The sequence below is a fragment of the Leucopleurus acutus genome (genome assembly GCF_964270905.1).
Source record: "Leucopleurus acutus genome assembly, chromosome: 1".
Classification (NCBI taxonomy): domain Eukaryota; kingdom Metazoa; phylum Chordata; class Mammalia; order Artiodactyla; family Delphinidae; genus Leucopleurus; species Leucopleurus acutus.
In genome coordinates, this window is record NC_139142.1 from 186,069,810 (window position 1) to 186,094,169 (window position 24,360).

Here is a 24,360-nt window from a genome sequence, read left to right on the forward strand (position 1 = left end):
TTTTAAACAACTTAAAATGTCAGTGTAATCAGTGTCTCTTGTTGCAAATTCTACCGCATTTTACTAGACTATATATCTATCATTTATAGATATTTATAGATAAATAAATGTAGATATATAGTCTACTATTAGACAGAATTTTGTTTTGACAAAAAATCTATGAATGTTCGAATCCTCTTTGTCCTGTCATAGTTCTGCTCAGAAGTAGGAACAAATTTTATTTTATTTTATTTTTTATACAGCAGTTCTTATTAGTTATTTGTTTTATACACTTTAGTGTATACATGTCAATCCCAGTCTCACAATTCCTCCCACCACCACCCCCCTGCCACTTGCCCCCCTTGGTGTCCGTATGTTTGTAGGAACCAATTTTAAACACACATTATTTTCTTTATCTCCTCCACCCCTCTCATTAATAATGATTAAGAATGTGGAAGAAGGCAATTATCAAAAACGAAAGTAAGGTGTATACATACAGGTACCAGTACTTTAGGGACAGGAATTACCGCTAATATGGAACCGGTTGTTTGACCTCTGATCAACAACGTTAGGCATTGCATGCAGGATATTGGTCACCATGTATTTCGAATAGTGCTTTTTAGTTCATTACAGTTGAAAATAGCCATGTGCGTAAGATAAGTGATGATAATTACTGTGTTTGGAATAAAATCCTGTGTTTCCTTACTTTGAGAAATGCCTTAATAGGTATGCAATTGGTTTAAACTGATAGGGACTGCCAAACTTTCTGACTTCATTTACAAGTTGGCTATTGAACCTGTGTGTGTGTGTGTGAGTGTGTGTGTGAGTGTGTGTGAATTTATTTATTTATCTCCCCCCTCCCCCCAATTCTTATTTATATCTAGAGGGTGGTTTGAAGGTCAGAAAAGTACATTGACAACAATCCTGTTTACAGACCATTTTATGGTTGTTATCTTTAAGCTTTAGCCTTGGCATTGCTTCCAAGGTCATACTCTGGTATAGCTGTCAGGAGGCACAAAAGACAAACTCTGGCCCAGGGGCAGGAATGGGTCTGCCACACTGAATTGACAATATGACTACTGAAGATTTTAGCAAGCTTCCTGCAATTAAAAAAAAAAAATTGTCCTAAGCCATAATTACTCATTTCACTTCAGCCTCATAATTTCAGGTTAGACATCCTGAAAATGGTTTTCCTTTGTTTTTTGTCTGTCTTTTCTTGTGGAAATGATAAAGCGGAAGATTGAATTCTCTTTGACCACAATTGCAGAGTTGAAAAATATTGTAAATTTAAAACCTTAAAACCACATAGGAATATTCGAAACCATAGGTTGCATAGAGGGTGCAAAAATGACATCTATATGCATCGGGTGTTTGGTGTTTCAAAATATGGCACAATTCCTAGTGATTTTTTAAAAGATGTTTGGAATTTTTACATTGAGATAACGTGCAAATATAGTTGGGTTTCCTCTGCTAACAGAAAAATATCCATTACTTCTATGATGTTTATGAAATATAACTGTATTTCTGCAGTAGGGATGTAGGTTTGCCAGGAAATCTGACCATCAGCTAAATAGCTGTTTCTGAGAGATGAAACCTTGGAGCTGCAGCTTACTATGCCAGGAATAAGCCTCTATCCCAAGGCCTTGGGTGGGTTCTGTGTTATTTCTTTTTATTGGCTCAGGGAGGGGGCAGAAAGGACAGTCACTTTCCCTACCCTGGAAGAGATTTACTCCATAACCAAGCTATGGCTACCCTGGAGCAGCAAATTAATATGCATTTCTCAGCCTGGGTGGCTTTTTGACACCTGATGATGTGGCAGTACATTTAGATGATAAGGAAAATGCCTGCTCACAGCAAGGAGCATCTGTTTTTTTTCTGGCAAGAGGAAAAGTTTTCCACCCAGTGCAAAAGCTTGAGTGGATGTTTGGGCCAGTCTCTTAAGGAGAGGATTAAAGTTATAATTTTAAAAAAAGGAGAGTAATTCATTATGGTATTTTTCTTATATAATCTTTTAGATGTAAAGTAGTAGCTTTAATGATTTTTTATTGTTAGCAAATTCAGTAATTTTTAGGGTTTTCTATGTTGGTCCTACTGCTAGATTTTTATAAGTCTAAAGAAAAAGATTTCTTTCTTTCTTTTTAAAGTTTGCCAGTATACAGAATGGAGACATTAATTTGATCGTAGAATAAAATAGATTTAAAATCCCATTCTCCAATTTATTATAAATTCAACTCTAACTTGTGAAAATATCAATGACGAAAACATTTGTTGGTTTATTTTTTTCTTCAAGTTATGAAATAGTTTTGCAAATACATTTAACAAACATTTTGACTTTTTTGTAGTTGACTGTAGTTTGGTCCATGAAAAATGTAGTCTTGCATAGACATAGTTAAAAGTACCATAATTTTAAAATCATTTACACTGGAAAAAGTATTTTCAAATTGAAAATAGAATGCATTGTATCCATTTCAGTTGAAAACAGTGACTATCCATGCGTATATATTGTAGAAAATACAATGTAAGTAGAAAATACATTGTATGTTATTAGGTTTATGGATGTGCTCACATCACAGATACTAATCACAGCTTTATAGGACTATACTCTGTGTGTGCACTTGATCCAAACTTCAGACAGGATTTTGAGGACGAACATTGCTGAAATCCTAGTAGCACCTGCATGGCGCTGTCGACAAAAATAACAGATATGTTGCATAATGATTAGTAATATATTTTAGAAATTCTTCACTTACCTGGTAATGACTAAGGTGACAGTAACTGGACTTTTCATACATCATAAATCAATTAATATATGCATTTATTATTGACTTTATCATATCAACATTGAATTAGAATTTTTTTTTGTTATGGGGGTATGTTTTATTTTTCTTACCAATTAAATACTCAACGTTGATTCTATGAATATAAAATTGTAGAATTTTTCAGATGGAGTTCAAAAGGACAGATCTTTTGTTTTTTTCTTTAGCCCTATCTGCCTTAATATGATTACTTTGTGGTGGCCTGCTGCATGAATTACATGTCATAATTGACATAGAGAAATGCCACACTACTTTTTAGATGCAATTGGAAATAATCACATTTTCCCACAGACACTGTATACTGTAGGTGTGACATTAGATTGAAATAGGCGTCTAACAGTGGTATACATCTTTCTGTATAAATTTAAAAGTACAGTCATTGTATTTCAGTGAAAGTGCATTTCCACTGAAGTTTGTTGTGATACCTGATTAAAGCATTTCCTTATTGATTTGATTTTTAAAACAACAGATAGAAATGTTCCTTTAAAATTCTGGGATTTTGAAACCTTGTGAAAGTAGGAAACATAGTAAGTATTCCAGAAAAAGCCGTCCACGTAGGTGCAGCACTGAGCTAAGTGCTAGAGCTTAAAGGTGACTGGTGATCTTCTGCCTAGGTGTCAGTGTGATCATGGAAATAGCAGTCTTAAAAATTAACTAAATTATAAGTTAGAACTATAATTAGGAGTAAAATCGGAATTTAGTAGTTCAGAAAGCATGACATTATCTGTTCTGTTGAGAGTCGGGAAATGCTTCTTAGGGAAGGCAGCTTGGGAACTGGACCTTGAAGAGCAGTGAGTATTTTCACAGAAGAAATATTGCTGGGAGTCTGGGCTCAGGAAAATCCTGACGGAGGTGAGGATTCCTGTGACACCACGGGTCCTCATGTTTGTTCCAGGTGTGACGTGACCTAATGGGCATTTTAGAAGAATTCTCTTTGGAGCATTGTTGGAGAGAAGGTTTGAGCCAGCCTCCAACTAGAAGGCTGCTGTAATGGTTCAGAAGAGAGGCACATCGATCCTGAACTAGGGTGATGGCCAAAGGGTAAGATCTTGGCCATGAGCTTTGGATTAACGAGACTGTGGAGATTAGGTACATACCTTTGGGACATCCTGTTGGAAATTTAGATCATGAATTCAGAAATCAGTTTAGTGTTGGTGACCTGTGCGTAGAAGTTGTCAGAGAGGAGGTTTTGCACTTGTACCTTTTTGAGCTTGTTCAGGGAGACGGTAGTGAGTGGTCCATAGTAAGAGCCCGCAGGGACCATTTAAGGGAAGACGAATAATGATGGAGATTCAAAAGGAATCAAAAGGAAGTACCAGGAGCTTTTTGAATTCTAGACATCAGGAAAAGAGAGTTTTGTGGCCTCTGATCTCTTTACTTTAAAGATATATTTTTCCCTTTGCAAGTGGTATTTTGTCACTATGCATACATCCGGTTCATTATCAACTTTTCACCTAATGGTTTTAGCATCCACTGATTATCTTTGCCTGAATGAATGATTTCATTAGGAGTTGAAAACAGTGATTTTTCTAATACTATTAATTGTTCTACTTCCATACCTCGGCATTTTCCTGAAAAGACAAGCTTTCCCCTTTGACTGGCACTATTGGTTTCTCTGAAATACAGTTCCTACTAAAAAGGCAGGATAGATTTTTAATGCTTTCTGTTTGATTATTCATTTTCAAAGTAAAGAGTTGGTATAATAATCACCTCTAATGGTGGGAAAAGAATAGAAAAACCAGGTCCCTAGCCAATGGTAGGACCCTGCGCGATCCTTGACGTAAAAACTGTGCTTGTGTTTCACCACACTTCCAATCCTTTCTCTCTTCGTGGACGTTTAAGGTTCTGTCATTAATAAGTTTATCTGCCCCTTATGATTTATTTGAATTTCTGGTCAGTAAGTTTAGGGACAACCATGTGAAACAGATAGTTTCGCTTTGTTCTGAAGTTACTATGCTCAAGTTTTAAGGAAGGGCTCTTAGTATTTTGAGATACAGTGAACTTTAGTTTCTTCATTTGCTTCATTCTTTTCTTTCGACTTTGTCTATGTCCTCTGCTTAGTTTACCATTTCCACGTTCCTGTAAGCAAGGTCACTACCTCATCCCTGGGTGTGGAGCAGCAGCCTAATCTTACCAGCATCTTCCTTTTACTTGTGGTTATGCCCCATCACAGCTTTCTTTCTTTCTTTTTTTTTTTTTAATAACTTTATTTATTTTATTTCTTTTTGGCTGTGTTGGGTCTTCGTTGCTGCACGCAGGCGTTCTCTAGTTGCGGCGAGCAGGGGCTGCTCTTCGTTGTGGTGCGTGGGCGTCTCATTGCGGTGGCTTCTCTTGTTGCGGAGCACGGGCTCTAGGCACACGGGCTTCAGTAGTTGTGACTTGCGGGCTCTAGAGCGCAGGCTCAGTAGTTGTGGCGCACGGTCTTAGTTGCTTCATGACGTGTGGGATCTTCCCGGACCAGGGCTCGAACCTGTGTCCCCTGCATTGGCAGATGGATTCTTAACCACTGTGCCACCAGGGAAGCCCCTATCACAGCTTTCTTGAGCCATAGTGACCAAAAAGGTACAGAGTTTTACTCGTAAAAAGTACTTGCTGCTAATGGTTAATTCTCCTATCGAGTTTTTAAAGTTTATTTTCTGTAGTTTGATTTTTTAAAAATTACAAAGTTTCATGCCAGAAGTATACTGGTAAATCTTTATAAGTTAAAAAGAATTCTTTTTCATATGTCACAGCATTGGCATAGGTCCAGGAAAATCAATTCTTTTTTTTTTTTTTTTTTTTGGTACGCGGGCCTCTCACTGTTGTGGCCTCTCCCGTTGAGGAGCACAGGCTCAGAGGCCATGGCTCATGGGCCCAGCCACTCTGTGGCATGTGGGATCTTCCCGGACCGGAGCACGAACCCATGTCCCCTGCATCGGCAGGCGGATTCTCAACCACTGTGCCACCAGGGAAGCCCAATCAATTCATTTTTAAGTTTTATTCTCTGATGAAACAGAAAGCAGTATCCTGGTCTATTGCTAAGGTCTATACAATGCAAATCTATTATATTACACTTTTTTGTTTCTATGTGTGTGCTGACTGCTCATGTGGTTTAAGTAATAAAGAATAAGGATCAATCATGTATATGATGATATTTACAACCACGCTACCCTTGGCAAAGTTTTTAAGGAAAACATTTGGGTACTTAAAGTGGGCACTGATGTAAGTGGGTTAAAGTGAGGTTAACATTTTAAATTTATTCTTGTAGGAGATATTTGGATTTAGTTATTAAACTAAAATGTTCGACTTTCCTACCTTATCCTAGCCTTCTCATTTCTTTTCAGAACATTGAAATTAAGTTCTGCAGCTCTAAAGCCAAAGCAAGTTGTTATAAATTATTATTTGAAAGAGATACCTTGGTTGCTCTGGGGTGTATTAAATAAATATTTATCAGTTGACTAGGTTTTTATGTAAAGACATCACTCGTCATAAGCATGTCGGGGTGAACAACTATGTGTCTCTTATGTACCATGTATTGGGATAGACTAATTTTTTTCTCTACTTGATATTTGAATTAATGTTTACAACTAGCTTGTGAAGGAGGCAACAGAAGAACCCAGAGTCTTCAGTCTCTTGCCCAAAGTCACAGAACTGCGAGGATCTAAATAAAGAGCAAATTCATTTGTCTTCCCTGTTTTAAACATTTTTGGTGAATTATAGAAAATATCTCACAGTATTATTCTAAGATTGGAAGGAAGAAGAAAAGAGAAAATGCCGTGACTGAGTGATGATTAAAGGCTGGTATAGAAGTATTTTCCATTTTCTGGTGCATGTCCTTGGCTTGGGGATGTGTATCCGAGAGGAGGGCAGAGTGTGTTCTTCTGTCTATTGTGGGCCTGTGTGTGTGGCTACAGCCCTCAGACTCCCTTATCCCAGGCAGGTGACTGCATTTCTGAGGTCTAACCTGGAGGAAATGTCCTCAGTCAGCTTTTTGGTATAGACATGGGAAAAACATTTTGAATATGTAGAATCATTTTTCTGCTACTTTTGAAAAACCAGGTGCATCATTAATTTGCAAGATCTGGTTTTTTACAAGACACCTTTTTGTTTCTTTTTGAATAGAAAGATGAAAACTACAGAAGCCTCCCACGGGACACTAGTAACTGGTCTAACCAATTTCAGAGAGACAATGCTCGCTCATCTCTGAGTGCCAGTCACCCAATGGTGGACAAGTGGCTGGAGAAGCAAGAACAGGTAACACAAACGAATCCTTCTACATGCGTCGGTGGTGTAACTTCCTAGCCCATCCCCCAGACGTTGCCCTCCATCACAATGATGACTGGAGATAAGTGATTCTGCCAGACTGTAGTTAAGGACCAGGCTCTGTATCAGAGTGTGCGTAACATAAATGTAGAATATTTCGGTGGTGGTTCCTGATCAAAGATTTCTCATAAGCAGGTGCTGTAGGTTCTCAAGTATCACCACCGTAGAGCTTGTTAGGCTGTGAGGCACAGATATTTGGTGTGAATAATGTGGTTTATAGGTAGACTTTCAAGACCACCCATGGGCTCTCCTCTCGACTGAGAGGCAATTATGTCAAAGGATCTGAAGAGGCAAAATAAATTTTCTGTTATCCCTGACTTCACTTTATGGGAAAAATATAAGCTGTGGTGTTGTTTCAGCATTTAGACTATCTTGTCAGGTCTGGGGACTTGTCCTTTCATAAATGTCAAGGACCTGTTGTAGGTGTTTTCAGAGTAGCTTAGTTCATTCTGTGGGGTAGTCACCTCCAATTCATGAAATCAGAATTGTTACCACTCAGTATACATAGTGGCTTGGGAAGAGGACTGTTTGCAACAAAACTGTTGGTATGAAGACTAAGAATTTATCTGGTAAGTTTTGATGTATAAAAAATTCTTGCAGTGTTGTTTTTTTAAAGTGTTAATTGTTTATTGTTAGTCACAGTGTTTCTCTGTGGTGGGAACGCCAGTGTTTTCTTTGTAGTTTTATTAGGTTTGATATTAAAAATGCACTTATTTGGTTCCTTCGTCATCTATATTCTTTAAAAAGTTCATATGGATCACAAACTAGGTGAGTACTCGGTGACAGAATGTTTTGTTGTGTATCAGTTTCAATAATTTCTAAAATTATTGATAATTCGGTTGCCTAGATACTGGAATAGCTGTTTTTCAATTTAGATTAATGGTATCAGTGGAAAGAAACCCTAAGTATTTTGCTGAATTCATCTCAGTCTATGTTTTACAGCATAAACCTCCTAAAATAGTTCTGTGTATGTGGGGTGTTTGATTATGAAACAATAAAAAAGGACAGTTTGCCTTTGATACCTGTGATGGAATGATTTTTATCCTATAGTAAGGAGTATAAAACTTTGTGTGCTGGAAATAATTTTAATATATATTTTTTGATGTGGACCATTTTTAAAGTCATTATTGAATTTGTTACAATATTGCTTCTGTTTTATGTTTTGGTTTTTTGGCTGCAAGGCATGGAGGACCCCAACTTCCTGACCAGGGATCAAACCCACACCTCCTGCACTGGAAGGCGAAGTCTTAACCAGTGGACTGCCAGGGAAGTCCCTGGAAATGATTTTAAATAGTTTAAAAACCATGGAAGTTCTACTTAGGAAAAACAAGTGATAAAAACAAGTGAAAACCCAGTGATAAGGAAATAGTAACACTAATTAGTTTAAAATCGGTATTGTTTTGAGAAAATTATCACTTTGAAGTAACTTTTTAGGATTGAGATGGTTCGCCTCGGGCCTGGGGTCAGACTGGCTGCTGTCAGCTCTTCACCACGTGTGGGGTTTGGGCACTTGTTCACCTTGTCTGCCCCTCAGTTTATTCACATAGTGGACATAGCGGATGTGGTAATCATAGAGCTGGCCTCGTTGGTGATACAGTACCTGCTGAGGGCTTAGATTCATGCCCGGTACCCAGACAAATTCAGTGTGTCTTAGTATATGTGTTGGAAAAACATTGTGTGCTAATACAGAACATCTAGATTGCATGATAAGGAACTACTCCTTGCTCCTTTAACAAGAAGTCAGGGGGAAGCGAGGGTAGGGGTTCATTTCTGGCCCAGTGGTCTTCCTGAGGGTCAAGGTTCCCCAGCTTCTCCCGGAGCCCCGCAGGCTTGGCTAGTCCTTTCCTGCTGGGTCCAGACCATCACATCCTTGCAGAGGTAGGGGGCCGGGCCCTTCTCTTCACTGTGGCCCATTTGAAAGCAGATAAGCTTTTCCTGTCACCTCCCCCTTCCCCCGCCCACCAGATGCCCTTTGTGTTTTGTTGTCCAGAATCTCATGACTTGCCTACCCGTTTTGAAATCAAAGGCAGTACAAGTACCTGTGTTGGTTTAGACTAATTGCGTTTGACCTCCTGGTGCTGGGGGTGGAAATGGGGGTTTACCTTCCCTGAAACACAATTGCTCATCACTAAACACAGTCAGGGCTCCATTCAAGCTAAAGATGCTGAATCTGACCATTTTTATTGCAAGATTAGGGGAAAAATTGGCAGCCCAGAGTTTCTAAAATATGATACATTTAATTATTTCTGAAAATATAACTTTGGGCTTCCCTGGTGGCGCAGTGGTTGAGAGTCCGCCTGCCAATGCAGGGGACACGGGTTCGTGCCCCGGTCCGGGAAGATCCCACGTGCCGCGGAGCAGCTGGGCCCCGAGCCATGGCCACTGAGCCTGCGCGTCCGGAGCCTGTGCTCCGCAACAGGAGAGGCCACAACAGTGAGAGGCCCGCGTATCGCCAAAAAAAAAAAAAAAAAATATATATATATATATATATATAACTTTGTCTTACTATTGCAGTTGTAGGCCTGTTTTTAAGGAAGTAGTATAGATTTTCTTTGTAATTTGGGGGTTTCTTTTTAAGCAAAAGGGATGCATTGAGACACAAACAACATTTTTTTTTTCCCCAAAACTAAGCCTTGATTGGCTTTTGTTGAAGTTATTTGAAGTATTTGTTCCATGATGAGAAAGTTAAAAAAGAAAAAAAAAAGTGCTTTCTTAATATGTGTAGCCACTGTAAATGACATTAGCTTATTGACTCCTGAGCCTGCAGTCATCTTCTTCCTTGGCTTCAGTTTAAGAAATGCCGATCCATTCATTAAATTTAATGATTTACCATCAGCAGGATAATTAACTAGCCTGAAGTCTGTTTAACTGGACAGGAACAGCAAAAACAAAACAAAACCCATATTAAAACTTTGGCCAAAAGTAAGCACAATTGTTTGGGCAGAAGAGTACAAATAGGTTATGCTGGATACACTGGAAATCTAGTCCAGCCATTCTCATTTAATTGTGGATTTATTCATTTAACTGTTCCCATGAATCATTTGACTTTAATGGCCTGATGTCTTTTCTGTGTGTTTGTTTTTTATTTTTTTTGCCATTAAAAATATAGTAAAGGAGTGGCATCATGTAGATAAAAGAATATTTCATATGGTTAAAAAAAAAAAAGCAGCCCTTGCCTTTATGCTTTGGGATCACCGGAGTGGAACTGATGTCTTCTTTTAGTTATGCCATCTGGACTGAAGAGGTCAAGAGAGTTCTGGATTGTATATGCCTCCAGTGGTTTTGTTTTTGCTCTATTTCCTACTAGAGTGCTTGTTTCTCATTATCTCTGTTTTTTGAAGGCAATTATGACCACATCAGCTTTGCCAGTGGGAATAAACAGTAGGGATGAAAAGCACAAAGGAGGGTGTGTGCTGAGCTAGCAGGCACCTCTGGAAGCTGAGGTGCTTTCTCTTTTGGGATTGATAAGGGGACGATTGAATCTTCCTTCCCTCTGTTAGAGTGTTAGTAAGTTTACCTCTGTCTCTAAAGGTAGGTGGTGTATCTGAACTCTGAACTCTGACCCAGGAAGCACTTGGAGTCAAAGTCAACATGATTCCAGAATCCTGACTGACTCACCTTGCTCAGATTTGCCTGTAGCGGCATCCTACGTCAGGGTCATCTCAGAAGGTAGAGGACTGAGCATCTTTCAGAGACATCCTTTTCTTACCTCAATCTCTTGACTTCCTTCTCCTAGGAGCTCTCAGAGGAAGCACAAAGGATTTGAAAACTAAGTGGGTTTCTGTCGTGTTGCCTTAAAAATGTTCTCCTGCTTCCGAAATTTTGACTCTGAGACCCAAGAAACAAAAAACATAGCAAACTGCCCTCAGTTTTTTTTCTTTTTTTGTAATTAATTAATTTATTTTTGGCTGCGTTGGGTCTTCGTTGCTGCGCGTGGTCTTTCTCTAGTTGCAGTGTGTGGGCTTCTCATTGCGGTGGCTTCTCCTGTTGCGGAGCACGGGCTCTAGGGACGTGGGCTTCAGTGGTTGTGGCACACAGGCTCAGTAGTTGTGGCGCGCGGGCTTAGTTGCTCCGCAGCACGCGGGATCTTTCCGGACCAGGGCTTGAACCCGTGTCCCCTGCATTGGCAGGCGGATTCCTAACCACTGCGTCACCAGGGAAGCCTCCCCAGTTTTGATGTATGACAATGCTTTAAGAAATCTGAATTCCTTTTAACGATTACCATTTCCTTGACTCTGCATGGAGTATAATTTAATATTGGCAGAAAATAGATCATAAGCTGCCTTTGTTCTTCTATCCCCACCGTTTATTGCAACTAATAAATTCCACAGAAGAGGAGGCAGGAACTTTACAATACATGATTGGGAGAATTTGGGACCAGAATGTAGAGGGACCTTAAGGGAAATTTAAGCTAATTGGGAGCCTGCCATTTTCACTACCTTGTCTGGGTGAACAGGCCTGAAGCCAATTAACAGAAAACCCTAGGAGGTGGAAGGCACATTCCAGCCACCACTTACGCTCTGTTACAGGGGATGACTGCCCTGACCTTTAGAGAAAAGTCCATGCTTTAAGATTCTTTCCATCAAGCAAAAACTGCATCTAATTGGCAGATTATACTGAGGGAGGCAGACTCAGGGAAAGACCTTAAATGTGTGGTGATCACGAGGTTTAGGTTTGACATTGAATGGGCCGTCCCCTCCCCTTTGGAGCCTGTGAGGCCATGAGTTTTAGAAGCACTGAACTGCCTTTTTCCTTCTTCTTTTGTGCACTTTTGTCACTGTCTCCAGCCAAGATGCTTTTGCTCCAGGCTTTTTCACGCAGACAGAACATTTCTGAATTTTCATCACTTATTCCTTCTGAAATGAATGTGGCTAATCCAGGGATAGGTGTGTTTTTACATCAGCTTGTATTTGTTGACTCCTAGAGATTATAATTAGAAAACAGCTGATGGTTAAATAGAAAACCTGTGTAATAAAATAATGCCAGGGAATGAATGCTTTTCATTGGTCCTGTTCTCAAAAGAGAAGAGTCCAACACTGCCTGCTTATCCTGATCCTTTTAAAACTTTTGAAAATATTTATACATTATGATTGCTATTCATGTGCTACACAGTGGGTATAGTCACAAATCATGGAAAAGTTAAGTTACTATGAAAGTGTTTCATTTTTACATTTCATTGTAATTTGATTAAAGCCAAAGTTTTGAGGAGCTAGAGCAGAAGTAAATTTTAAAAATTAGAGCCTGTTTTGGATGTGAGTAAACAGCGTAGTGAAGCAACGTTTTTAAGCTTATCCAGATTTTATATGGGGATAGTTTAGAAAAGTGAGTCAGTCAGTCAGTAAGTCCTCGTGTTCCTAGGTTTTGCCCATTTCACCCTGGCGTGATGAATGACGGGGTCAGGGGTCATGCTGTGGGCCCACACCTCTCTCCATGGTTGGTTTTTCTTCCATCCACCTGCACAGGCAAGATCCTCATCTTTCCCCAAGTGCTTAAAAACCTTTTCTAAATGGGGGGAAAAAATCTTACCTCATTGACACTTAGAACCATCCAGATGACATATAACTGGTTTTCCAGAATATGAACTGATCATACTTCCTTAATGACAAAATGAGGAGGTGGCTTCTTCAGAAATCTGATTACAACAGCTGCAAACCAGTCAGTGAAATGACTGCAGGGTCAACCCCTTAGAACAAGGAAGAGCTCTGGAAATTCTGACATGGGAACTGGCCAGGCTTCCTGGTCTCTGCCACACTAATGGGACAGGAGGTTAGGCTCTGGTCCTGCTAAATAGTAACTGGGATGTGGTTGGTTTGTTGATTCTTAGCACAAAGACACTGAGTAACCAAAAGACTTGATAATCAGGTTAAAAATAATCAAAGGCCCCTGCCTCCCAATTCTAAAGTTCTACAGTTTTCTATTAAAAGGCAGGGGATTTATTAATATTATTTCCTAGTTGGCAAAGTTTCGCAGAACTTGTGCCAAAGCTAATAGAATTGTGTTCACCTCCAGCAGCAGCAAATGTAGAAACTAAAAACATCGATCGCTTTAAAAATTAAGTTTAGTTTTCATTATAAAAATGCCAGAGAGTTTCTTTATAGCAGAAACATGTCATGTTCACAATAACACCAAAAATAAAACCAAAACAACCTTTGAAGAGAGGTGTCATGTCTCCTGGATATGCCAAGAGCAGAATCTTGTGCTTTGATAATGGGATGTCTGCCATTATAAGACATGTCTTAACATTAGTCGAGGTTTAAAACTGATAGTGTCATCTTTGTATGTGACACATATCATTTTTCAGAAACCCTGCACATTTTCTACTTGTATTATCAAAGAACAGTGGACTCATAGCATCAAATATAAGAACAGGACTGCAGCGCAGGGGGCTGGTGGACATTCTTCTGAGAAGGAAGCACGAGTTTCCCAGGGAGCCTTGCCAGCCACGTGCAGGGCCACTTTGGACGGTGTTTTCTCGTGAGAGCGGCAAGCATTTTACCCTTATGTAAATTCAGTGGCACGTAACTCACTGGCGTGACCTTTTCTCGGTTGTGTAAAATCTGCCACCTTCATTTTCACTATAGACAAAATGGGGGAAATAATACCCCCTGTTGGCTTCATGCGTGAAGATTGAGTGAGTAACACATTTCAAAATGCAGATCCAGGTTTTGGTGCATCGTGGGCACTTGTTAGGTGCTGCTCTCCTATCTTTATTTTGGGTAAGAATAGCCTCGGTAACTCTCCCTGTGTCACAACAGTCGCTGGCTGTTTTTCTCCTGGCGTATTGGGAGTATTTGTGCTGTGCTGGTTCCTTTTCATCCCTGGTGTATTTCTAATGCCCTCATCATCCTTCCAGAATTGGATTCTTGCTTCCATGGCATCTTACCAGAACTAAAATAAAAGTTAATCATTTAAAATCATCTCTGGTTCTTTTCTGAAGGACATAATCTGACATAACAGTGATATTAGTGTTCATCTCTGTGTCTGTGTCCATTTTCTATATTCCCTTTTGGTTTTGGCAAGCACGCGTGGCTTTGCTACGATTAGATCTAAGGATGCCATTTAAGAATGCTAAGTGTCTTACTAGGGTTTCTGCTTGGCCACTTCCTAAGCTTCTGGGTTCCTTTGTGAAGTGAATGGAGCTCGGGAGACACAGGGCTGCCCATGGGCTCTTAGAGTGAGGGGTGCAGTTTAAGGGGTACTAGTCAATTCTCCTGTTCCTTTATGACTGGCCATTTTTATTGCTTCTTTTGCCTATGGAGCTCAAAGCCTGCAAGCAGCAGGGAAGTGCTTCAGAAATTCTACCGAGTGAAAAATCTTTGGTGGTGTGTGGATTAACCTTCACGGGAGTCTGTTAGTAGCTGATGATTTTCTTCCCTGTGAATACCCCTGCTAGAACTAGATGTTGCGAGCTTGCGCTGTGGATAACGGTGCATTTTCTTTTTTAGCTACAACCCTCAGGTGCCTTTTCATAAATTCATTGCAGGCAGTCTTCAAGATTTTGTTGTGAGCTGTGTGATTAAATATGACCATGAAAAAAATACAAGCTTTCTCGTCTCTCTTTATCCCCACCCATCTGTATGTCATTTGCTTTTGAAAATTTGTTCTTTATTTCTATGCTCAGTGAGCAGGGGAACTGCTATCCTTTAAAAATCCTGGTTAAGAAATTGCATTAACATCTTTGGCTTACAGTATGTTGTTTTCACTACCCGTTTCCTGCAGCCTGCCTGTAGCAATTGAATCCCTCTAAGCCATTTAAAATTTTGGAATGTTATGATCTAGGTAGGTATACTTTTTCAAAATCAGTCTTATACAAGCTTTTTCCAGCTACCTTCAACAGGATTCTGGAATGGTCCTGAAAAAATGGCCGTTTTTAAGCACTAAAACATTTTGCCCAATGGTTTTATGTTCTTTTTTCCCTCGCTGAGGCCTGGGTATATGTGCCCTGTAGTATTTTCATTGGGTCTGTGTATCTATGAGACATTCTTTTAAAATTATATTTATTTTTGGCTGTGTTGGGTCTTCGTTTCTTTTTTTCTTTTTTTTTTTTTTTTGCGGTACGTAGGCCTCTCGCTGTTGTGGCCTGTCTCGTTGCGGAGCACAGGCTCCGGACGCGCAGGCTCAGTGGCCATGGTTCACGGGCGCAGCCGCTCGCGGCATGTGGGATCTTCCCGGACCGGGGCACAAACCCGCATCCCCTGCATTGGCAGGCGGACTCCCAACCACTGCGCCACCAGGGAAGCCCCATGGGTCTTCGTTTCTGTGCGAGGGCTTTCTCTAGTTGCGGCAAGCGGGGGCTACTCTTCATCGCGGTGCACAGGCCTCTCACTATCGTGGTCTCTCTTGTTGCGGAGCACAGGCTCCAGACGCGCAGGCTCAGTAGTTGTGGCTCACGGGCCTAGTTGCTCCACGGCATGTGGGATCCTCCCAGACCAGGGCTCAAACCCGTGTCCCTTGCATTGGCAGGCGGATTCTCAACCACTGCGCCACCAGGGAAGCCCTATGAGACATTTTTTTTCCTTCAGTTCTTCCTCTCTCCGTCCCTCCCTTCCTTCCTTTCTCTCTTTCTTTTCTCTGCTCTTATGGCTGAAAGGAGGTTGTTGATCAGCTTTCTTTTTAAAGAAGAAAATACTGAAAAATAAGCATGTAATTTCCACAACATACACCTGATGGTATTGCAAGGCAGGGGGGTTTGTTTGGGCTTTTAGGTTTCACTTTATGTATTTGTAGAAATATATACTCCTTTGCAAGAAGAACATAATACTTGAAATATTTTTATTTTTAGTAAATCAAACTTCACAAGATTAGAAGATGGAGCAATGTTTTCTCTCTCTCTCTCTTTTAAATAAATACCATAATTCCCAAACTGTAAGATAAAATGGCAATGTGGATATTAATCAGAATCAAGTTAAACCGTTTGAGAAGTGCAGTGTTTCTTCCTGCCTGCGGTAATCCCTTATTTCCCTGAATTCATTCTTGTATCCTCCTGTTCCCATCACTACATTTACAAACCTTCCTGGGCTTGTGCTGCCTGTCCTCATTCCTGGAAGAAGCTGCCCTAAGGCCAGCCGTCTTCATCTCTGTTCTGTCTGCCATCCTTTCTCAGTCTTAGGACTTTGCCTTCATATTTAATTCCTCTCTACACAGTCCTGAATGTGTGTGTGTGTCTCTGCACTAGATCTTTCCACTCAGCAGATAGATGCTCCGTTAACACTCCCCCTGCCCCACACACCCTTGTTTCCCTTTCACCTCTGCCTGGCTGACTGTCCCTCCCAGTTCACAGATTTGGTTCCTTCTTATCTTTCATGTATCCAACCCCAAGCATCCTGCCCCCCCCTCAGGGGACACTCCCTAATCCTCATGCTTGCAGGAGGGGGACATTCCTGCTGCCCTTACATTATTGTCTCTTCTTTCATCAGCCTTCTGTTTATAACATTTGTGAATTTGAATTTATCTTTGTTTATGTCTGTTTCCATGAGCTAAAATGGCACTGGTGTTGTCTTGGTTACTCTTTGTAGCTCCGACTCATCCCCCATGTGTTTGTTTAGTTTTTTTTTTTTTTTTTTGCGGTACGCAGGCCTCTCACTGTTGTGGCCTCTCCCGTTGTGGAGCACAGGCTCCGGACGCGCAGGCTCAGTGGCCATGGCTCACGGGCCCAGCCGCTCTGCGGCATGTGGGATCTTCCCAGACCGGACGTACCTGCGTCCCCTGCATCGGCAGGCGGACTCTCAACCACTGCGCCACCAGGGAAGCCCCCCACCACCATGTGTTTTTGAGTGAATAAGTGTTGTGATAAATTGAAAGGAAAAAGTCCATAATAATTCTTACTTTTTCTGATACCATGTATTACAGTTGGATTCTTTGTTGGGTGGACTAGATTGGCCATTTTTATGCCATATGATATGATATTGTGATTTTTATTAGTTATAAGCTAAAAATGGCAGATTATAGGTAAAGCGAAGAAAACCTGTTACATATTAAGTCATGTACGTAAGTAAATCTTAGAAACACGGTCATACTTCTGAGTCATCGATGTTTGGCTGCATCCTGGCTTGTGTTGCAAGTTTTACTGCAAAAACCTTGACCTGGTGGAGAGCACGGTGTTCCTCATCCACTTATTCAACTTCTGATCTTCCCCTGAGAATATCTTGTAACTGAGCATGGATTCAGGTGTTAAAAGGTGAGCACCCTCAGTCTGTTACTAACAGTGTCTCTGCATCCTTATAATTTTTGCTGAATGACAGTTGGTCACAGTTGCCTTGGGAAAGCCCCCTGAGGCTTTTAAGGCTTTGTCTAGAAGGTCATGGTATTAGAGGGTAAGAGCTGCTGGGACTTACTTAAGTGAGGCATTAGGGGGACATGAGGAAAAAAAGGCCGCCTAAAATGTTGCTCAAGGTCCAACATAGTCATCGATTCATTTAGCTCTAAAAATTTTAATTACTTGAATAATTAAAATATTTGATTATCAGAAAATATTAAATTTCTCTGTTTATAACTAAATTGACAGATTAATTTTCCATTTAATTGGAAAAACAATTTTATTTTACTTTTTGTGGTACGCGGACCTCTCATTGTTGTGGCCTCTCCCGTTGCGGAGCACAGGCTCCGGACGCGCAGGCTCAGCGGCCATGGCTCACGGGCCCAGCCGCTCTGCAGCATGTGGGATATTCCCGAACCGGGGCACAAACCCGTGTCCCCTGCATTGGCAGGCGGACTCTAAACCACTGCGCCGCCAGGGAAGCCCAAAAAACAATATTTGAACAAACCATTTGATTATATTTAATATTTTATAAGCAAGTGAGTTGGAAGTAATATATTGTCTCCTGAATATATATTTTGTTTGTTTCAGAGCTGTTTTCTTACTATTTAAAATTTTTTTTTTGCAGAGAGTGCTGAGGTTTTTATTGTCATTAGAATGAATATGAATTATACTATTACTCTGGGACCCCAGCCTGGCGAAAACGTTTTCTTTAAGAGACTAATTTTCTTATTCTAGGAACAGTGGAGTTTGGTATTTACATGTTCAGTATATAAAATATGGATGTTATAAATTCTGATCTACCATTGCCATTTTAGATCTAATAGATAGCTTTTTGATATGGTTTTCTTCAATTCTCTGAGTAAAGTTTCTCTTCTTATACATGTATATTTCATATAAAATTGAGTTTTAGAAATTATTTTCAAAGAGAGGAGTGATATCCTTTGTGTCTTATGGAATTGCACAAAAAGTTTTTTAGTGATAGCAATTGATTTCTATAGAAAGATAACCTCACATAGGTTGTAGAGAATTTATTTTAAAAATTAATGCTCATTAGGTGTCCCTATTTATTCCTTATCATCCTCTGGGCTCATTGAACATCTAATGAGACGAATGATTAGAATTATGGGGTCTTCCCTGCTACCTTGGAAGATAGTATACTCGTTGAACTATATGGGGATTAATTTGATAGCATGATTTCTTTTTTAATTAATTAATTTTTAAACATCTTCATTGGAGTATAATTGCTATACAATGGTGTGATAGTTTCTGCTTTATAATGAAGTGAATAAGCTACACATATACATATATCCCCATCTCTCTTCCCTCTTGCATCTCCCTCCCACCCTCCCTTATCCCACCCCTCTAGGTGGTCACAAGGCACCGAGCTGATCTCCCTGTGCTATGCGGCTGCTTCCCACTAGCTATCCGTTTTACATTTGGTAGTGTATATATGTCCTTCGTCCCAGCTTACCCTTCCCCTTCCCCATGTCCTCAAGTCCATTCTCTACGTCTGAGTCTTTATTGCTGTTCTGCCCCTAGGTTCTTCAGAACCATTTTTTTTTTTTTTTTTAGATTCCATATATATGTGTTAGCATACAGTATTTGTTTTACTCTTTCTGACTTACTTTACTCTGTATGACAGACTCTAGGTCCATCCACCTCACTACAAATAACTCAATTTCATTTCTTTTTGTGGCTAAGTAATATTCCATTGTATATATGTGCCACATCTTCTTTATCCATTCATCTGTTGATGGGCACTTAGGTTGCTTCCATGTCCTGGCTATTGTAAATAGAGCTGCAATAAACATTGTGGTACATGACTCTTTGAATTATGGTTTTCTCAGGGTATATGCCCAGTACTGGGATTGTTGGGTCATATGGTGGTTCTATTTTTCGTTTTTTAAGGAACCTCCATACTGTTCTCCATAGTGGCTGTACCAACTTACATTCCCACCAACAGTGCAAGAGGGTTCCCTTTTCTCCACACCCTCTCCAGCATTTATTGTTTGTAGATGTTTTCATGATGGCCATTCTGACAGGTGTGAGGTGATACCTCACTGTAGTTTTGATTTGCATTTCTCTAATGATTAGTGATGTTGAGCATCTTTTCATGTGTTTGTTGGCAATCTGTATATCTTCTTTGGAGAAGTGTCTGTTTAGGCCTTCTGCCCATTTTTGGATTGGGTTGTTTGGTTTTTTTTATACTGAGCTGCATGAGCTGCTTGTAAATTTTAGAGATTAATCCTTTGTTCATTGCTTCATTTGCAAATATTTTCTCCCACTCTGAGGGTTGTCTTTTCGTCTTGTTTGTAGTTTCCTTTGCTGTGCAAAAGCTTTTAAGTTTCGTTAGGTCCCATTTGTTTATTTTTGGTTTATTTCCATTTTTCTAAGAGGTGGGTCAAAAAGGATCGTGCTGTGATTTATGTCATAGGGTGTTCTGCCTGTGTTCTCCTCTAAGAGTTTTAGAGTGTCTGACCTTACGTTTAGGTCTTTAATCCATTTTGAGTTTATTTTTGTGTATGGTGTTAGGGAGTGTTCTAATTTCATTCTTTTACATGTAGCTGTCCAGTTTTCCCAGCACCACTTATTGAAGAGGCTGTCTTTTCTCTATTGTATATTCTTGCCTCCTTAATCAAACATAAGGTGACCATATGTGCGTGGGTTTATCTCTGGGCTTTCTATCCTGTTCCACTGATCTGCATTTCTGTTTTGTGCCAGTACCATACTGTCTTGATTACTGTAGCTTTGTAGTATAGTCTGAAGTCAGTGAGCCTGATTCCTCCAGCTCCGTTTTTCTTTCTCAAGATTGCTTTGGCTCTTCGGGGTCTTTTGTGTTTCCATATAAATTGTAAAATTTTTTGTTCTAGTTCTGTGAAAAATGCCATTGGTAGTTTGATAGGGATTGCATTGTGATTTTTTTTTAATTAAAAAAAGTTTAGAATATGTTATTTACTTGATTTATTTTTATTTTTTTTTTGCGGTACGTGGGCCTCTCACTGTTGTGGCCGCTCCCGTTGCGGAGCACAGGCTCCGGATGTGCAGGCTCAGCGGCCATGGCCCATGGGCCCAGCCGCTCCGTGGCATGTGGGATCCTCCCGGACCGGGGCACGAACCCGTGTCCCCTGCGTCGGCAGGCGGACTCTCAACCACTGTGCCACCAGGGAAGCCCTATTTACTTGATTTTTGCAAAGGTAATATATTCATAGCTCCCAAATCAAACATTATACATGGATATTACACAATACTTCCCTCCAGCTCACCTCCCCTTATGCAACCACTGTTACCAAGTTCCTGTGGACCCTTTCAAAGAATACCATTCTTGCATGAGCAAATATGAAACTGTATTCTCTTTTCACATTGTTACTTAAATACTACCTATCATCTTCTGGGCTTTGATTTTTCTGCTGAAAATGGCTGGGTGATCTTTGTATATGGAAGCATAAAAAGGGTCTATTTTTGAAACTGTTTACTAATTTTCCTTTGTACAGATGGGACATTGTCTGCTGATGAGCATGTCGATTATTTACTGTTTTATTTTTTTTTAATTTATTTATTTTTTTGCGGTACGCGGGCCTCTCACTGTTGCGGCCCCTCCCGTTGCGGAGCACAGGCTCCGGACGTGTAGGCTCAGCAGCCATGGCTCACGGGCCTAGCTGCTCCGCGGCATGTGGGATCTTCCTGGACGTGGGCACGAACCCGTGTCCCCTGCATCGGCAGGCAGCCTCTCAACCACTGCACCACCAGGGAAGCCCTGTTTACTGTGTTTTGTTCTTGCAAACAACAGCCCAGTGAATAACCTTTGTCCTTCAGCCACTTGGCATTGAGTATCTCTTGGATAGAAACCTAAAAATGAATTGTATATTTGTGGGTTTGTACGAGAGTATATACATGTATAAGTTTGATGGATGTTTCCAGACTGACCTCAGTAGATGCTGGACCAAGTTACACTCCCACCAGCAATGCCCAGGAGACCCCGTGCACTCTGTCATGTCACGTTACAACATGAGGTTCTGTGAAATCTGTTCAGCTGATGAGATATGCCTTTGAAATCATTCCCTTTCCCCACTCTCCAGAGCATAAGGCTGTTGACACAGTTTGCAGCTTGTGAGCTGAGACTGGGCTTCCTTTCCTCTTAGGGAGAACAGGTCACTCAATCCCTGTCTTCCTGGGAGGAAGAGGAAGCCTTGGCGTGCACAATGGGGGTGGGGTGGGGTGAGGTGGGGAGGGGGTTCTTGTTACTCCTTCACAGAGTAACATGGAGGAAACACACCATAGTATTAGTTTTGATGCTACTGTTTCTATTGTGGGTGGATCTTCCTGCCACCCCTTTATGGACATCCCAGCGCTTCTCTCCTGCACCCCCAGCGCTGCCAGCTCCCCTGAACTTGTTTGGTCTCCAGATTCATCTTGTGCTTACATCGCTGGCCTTTTGAACATGCTCATCAACTCTCCCCTTGCCTCTTCCTAAGTCCTCTCCCCCTGGTCAGAACTTGGAAGTCTCCACTCTGGAGACGTCCTGACACCTGCCTTCCGTGGCCCATTATCCTATCCGCCTACTCCTGCCCAAACCAAGGGAAGGTACACCCAGGAGCTTTTATTCCCTTTCTTTCCATCATGGCACTTACCACGTTTCATTTTAATTACGGGTCTTTCTCTTTTAATGAGAGCGCGGCCCGTATTTGTTGCTCAGGGTTTCTGTTTGTGAGGGAGGCATGCCTAAACTTCTGGTGGCATTAAATCTCTTTTGCAGCCTTTGCATCTAAGCACACCTTACTTTCACTGGATGCTTTTGTAATTGTAAAGGGCTACATACTTATAATTTGTGTATCTAAACGGTTCTTCTCTTAACACATTTTTATAGCCAACATTTTGATAAAAAATGTATTATTCCATAGAGAGTATATCTTTCCTTACAGTGAATGTTTAACTTTTCAAGAATCTCTTCTAGATTAAATTGGGAAAATTTTGAGGGGAGGGCAAGGAAAGTTAGATTATATCAGCAGAAATCTAGGCTTTTGGACTTACTCCTATTTTAAGTCCCCAGAGGGACTGATTTTCCTGAGAACTTTGTATTTTAATCATAAACATACCCGATTCAGTAATACTTTCATAAACCTTTGGCTGAGAGTTTGGCATTAATGTCCTGAACTCATAGAAAGAGAAACATATTTTTGTGGATTGGCCAAGAAAAACAGGTCTCAATTCAAATAAAAATAATGTTTCTTATTTTAAAGAGATTTTTCCACTGAGTTATGTGTTAAACTTTCTGCTAATTTAGTTGTCTAATATTGCACATGACTTAGGCAGTGATTCGATATACCTTCTGTGGCTCAATCTAATGCCTATCTGAATTTTTAAAATTTTGCTCTTTAGTCGGAGTTAAGTTGAATTAGGGTACACATAATGACTTAACTAACTTTTATTATTTGTGGATTTTTATAAAAAGATAAATCTCATGTCTTATTTCTTTAAATATATTGGAAATAGTAAAATATGCGAAGGACTTTTATCGATGGTGAAAATGCCTTCTTTACGGTGCGTGTGCATTTCCCTTCTGTAAGTGACTGGACCAGCATTTTGAATCTGCTGCATCCCTGGAGAATCTTTCTCTTGGCTTCTCTGACATTCTGTCTCTAAGCTCAGTCATTGTTTTATTTGCAGAAATGTCTTTCTTCTGCTCTTCCCGTGTGCGTGCATGCAGGTCATTTTTCTAAATGGGATTTTACGTGCTCTTCCTTGGCGTGACCTTTCAGTTTCTCTTCCCGTCTTTCCAGCTTTGTGTTGCCCACAAATACTAGCTGACTACTTCTGTCTAGATGTCTTTGAGCTCTTTTTACACTTTCTCCCAAGCAGAGGGAAGTGGTCCCTAGTGTAAAGGGCAGTGCGAGTTGAAACCCCTTGCTCTGGACCTGACTCTCCATCCATCTGTGCAATCCATCACAGCCTCTGTATGCCAGAATGACCTCACCCCCTGTGAAATTGTCTGTAGTTAATTTTCAGATGTTTCCCAGAGCTAGAAAATTCTATAATTGTCAGTGACTTTCTTGTTTCTTGTCATTTTGCCATGGGTCTCCCAGGTTTCAAACTTACGTTGTGTCTTTCTACTGCTTCTTGTTTTATCTGTTGCCAGGTACTACATATTATACCTTTAGTCTTGCATATATACGTGTTCTTTCTACCTTCTAGCACCTGTTCTCACTTCAGCCATACTCCTTTCAACTGGACTGATGTAACATGTGTCTCCCTCTACCATCTGTCCCTTCTTAAAGTCAATGCTGCACATTCCTATTTGCTTAATCTTTCAAACCACTGTTGGTATTGCATCACCTCCATGTTTAAAGGCATAAAATAACTCCCTCCTGCAGTGATTTAAAATTAACTTCATTAGCTTGGTGTTCTGTATACTCTGCAACCCAAAATCCAAGTTAACGTCTTTAGACTTCATCTCCTACCATGACCTCATGCATATCCTACGCTCTGTTGGACTTCTGTGCATTCCTTTTAAATAAATATTCCTTCTATTAAATAAATATTCCTTGCATTTCTTCTATTCCTCCAATGCCCCCCCCCCCCCCCACCTTTTGAATCAGTGTTGTGTCGTTAATTACTTCATCCAGTCTCTGGTCACATGTGTTTTGGACGCTCGCTTTAAGATACTGCCCTGCTTGAGAATGGAGTGGTTTGAACAGCGAGGAGACCAAAATTGAGTCCTAGTTCATGTTTCTTAATGGGAATCTTGCATAAGCTGCTTAACCTCTAGCTTCCTGGAGGGGCAGAACCTGGATGGAAATGGTCACTTAAGGAAAACCAATATTCCAAAAGTCTGTCTGGAAAACAAAGAGTCTGGTAAAATTTTGAGGAAATTTTTTTTTTATCCCATGACGTCAGGGGTTATTTTCTTGCTTTTGAGCCAAAGGTGTTCTGGTGTTCTGGTGTTCTGTCTGTGTGGAGCCCCCTATGAGGACGCTGTGTCACGTGCTCCCAATCAGAGGCTCACATTTG

At 40.6% G+C, this 24,360-nt stretch overlaps 1 protein-coding gene across 15 annotated transcripts in view; it reads left to right on the top strand.

The window, feature by feature from the left end:
- The window catches only part of PARD3 (par-3 family cell polarity regulator), a 634,176-nt gene that overhangs the window by 293,754 nt on the left and 316,062 nt on the right, over positions 1 to 24,360 (top strand). For 12 of the 15 annotated variants that reach the window (XM_082847455.1, XM_082847464.1, XM_082847462.1 and 9 more), the window contains exon 5: positions 6,897 to 7,028. The exons of the other annotated variants lie outside the window; for them this stretch is intronic. In XM_082847455.1, coding sequence (XP_082703581.1) covers positions 6,897 to 7,028 — 132 coding nt within the window. The remainder of the gene's footprint in view (positions 1 to 6,896; positions 7,029 to 24,360) is intronic. 15 annotated transcript variants of the gene reach the window in all.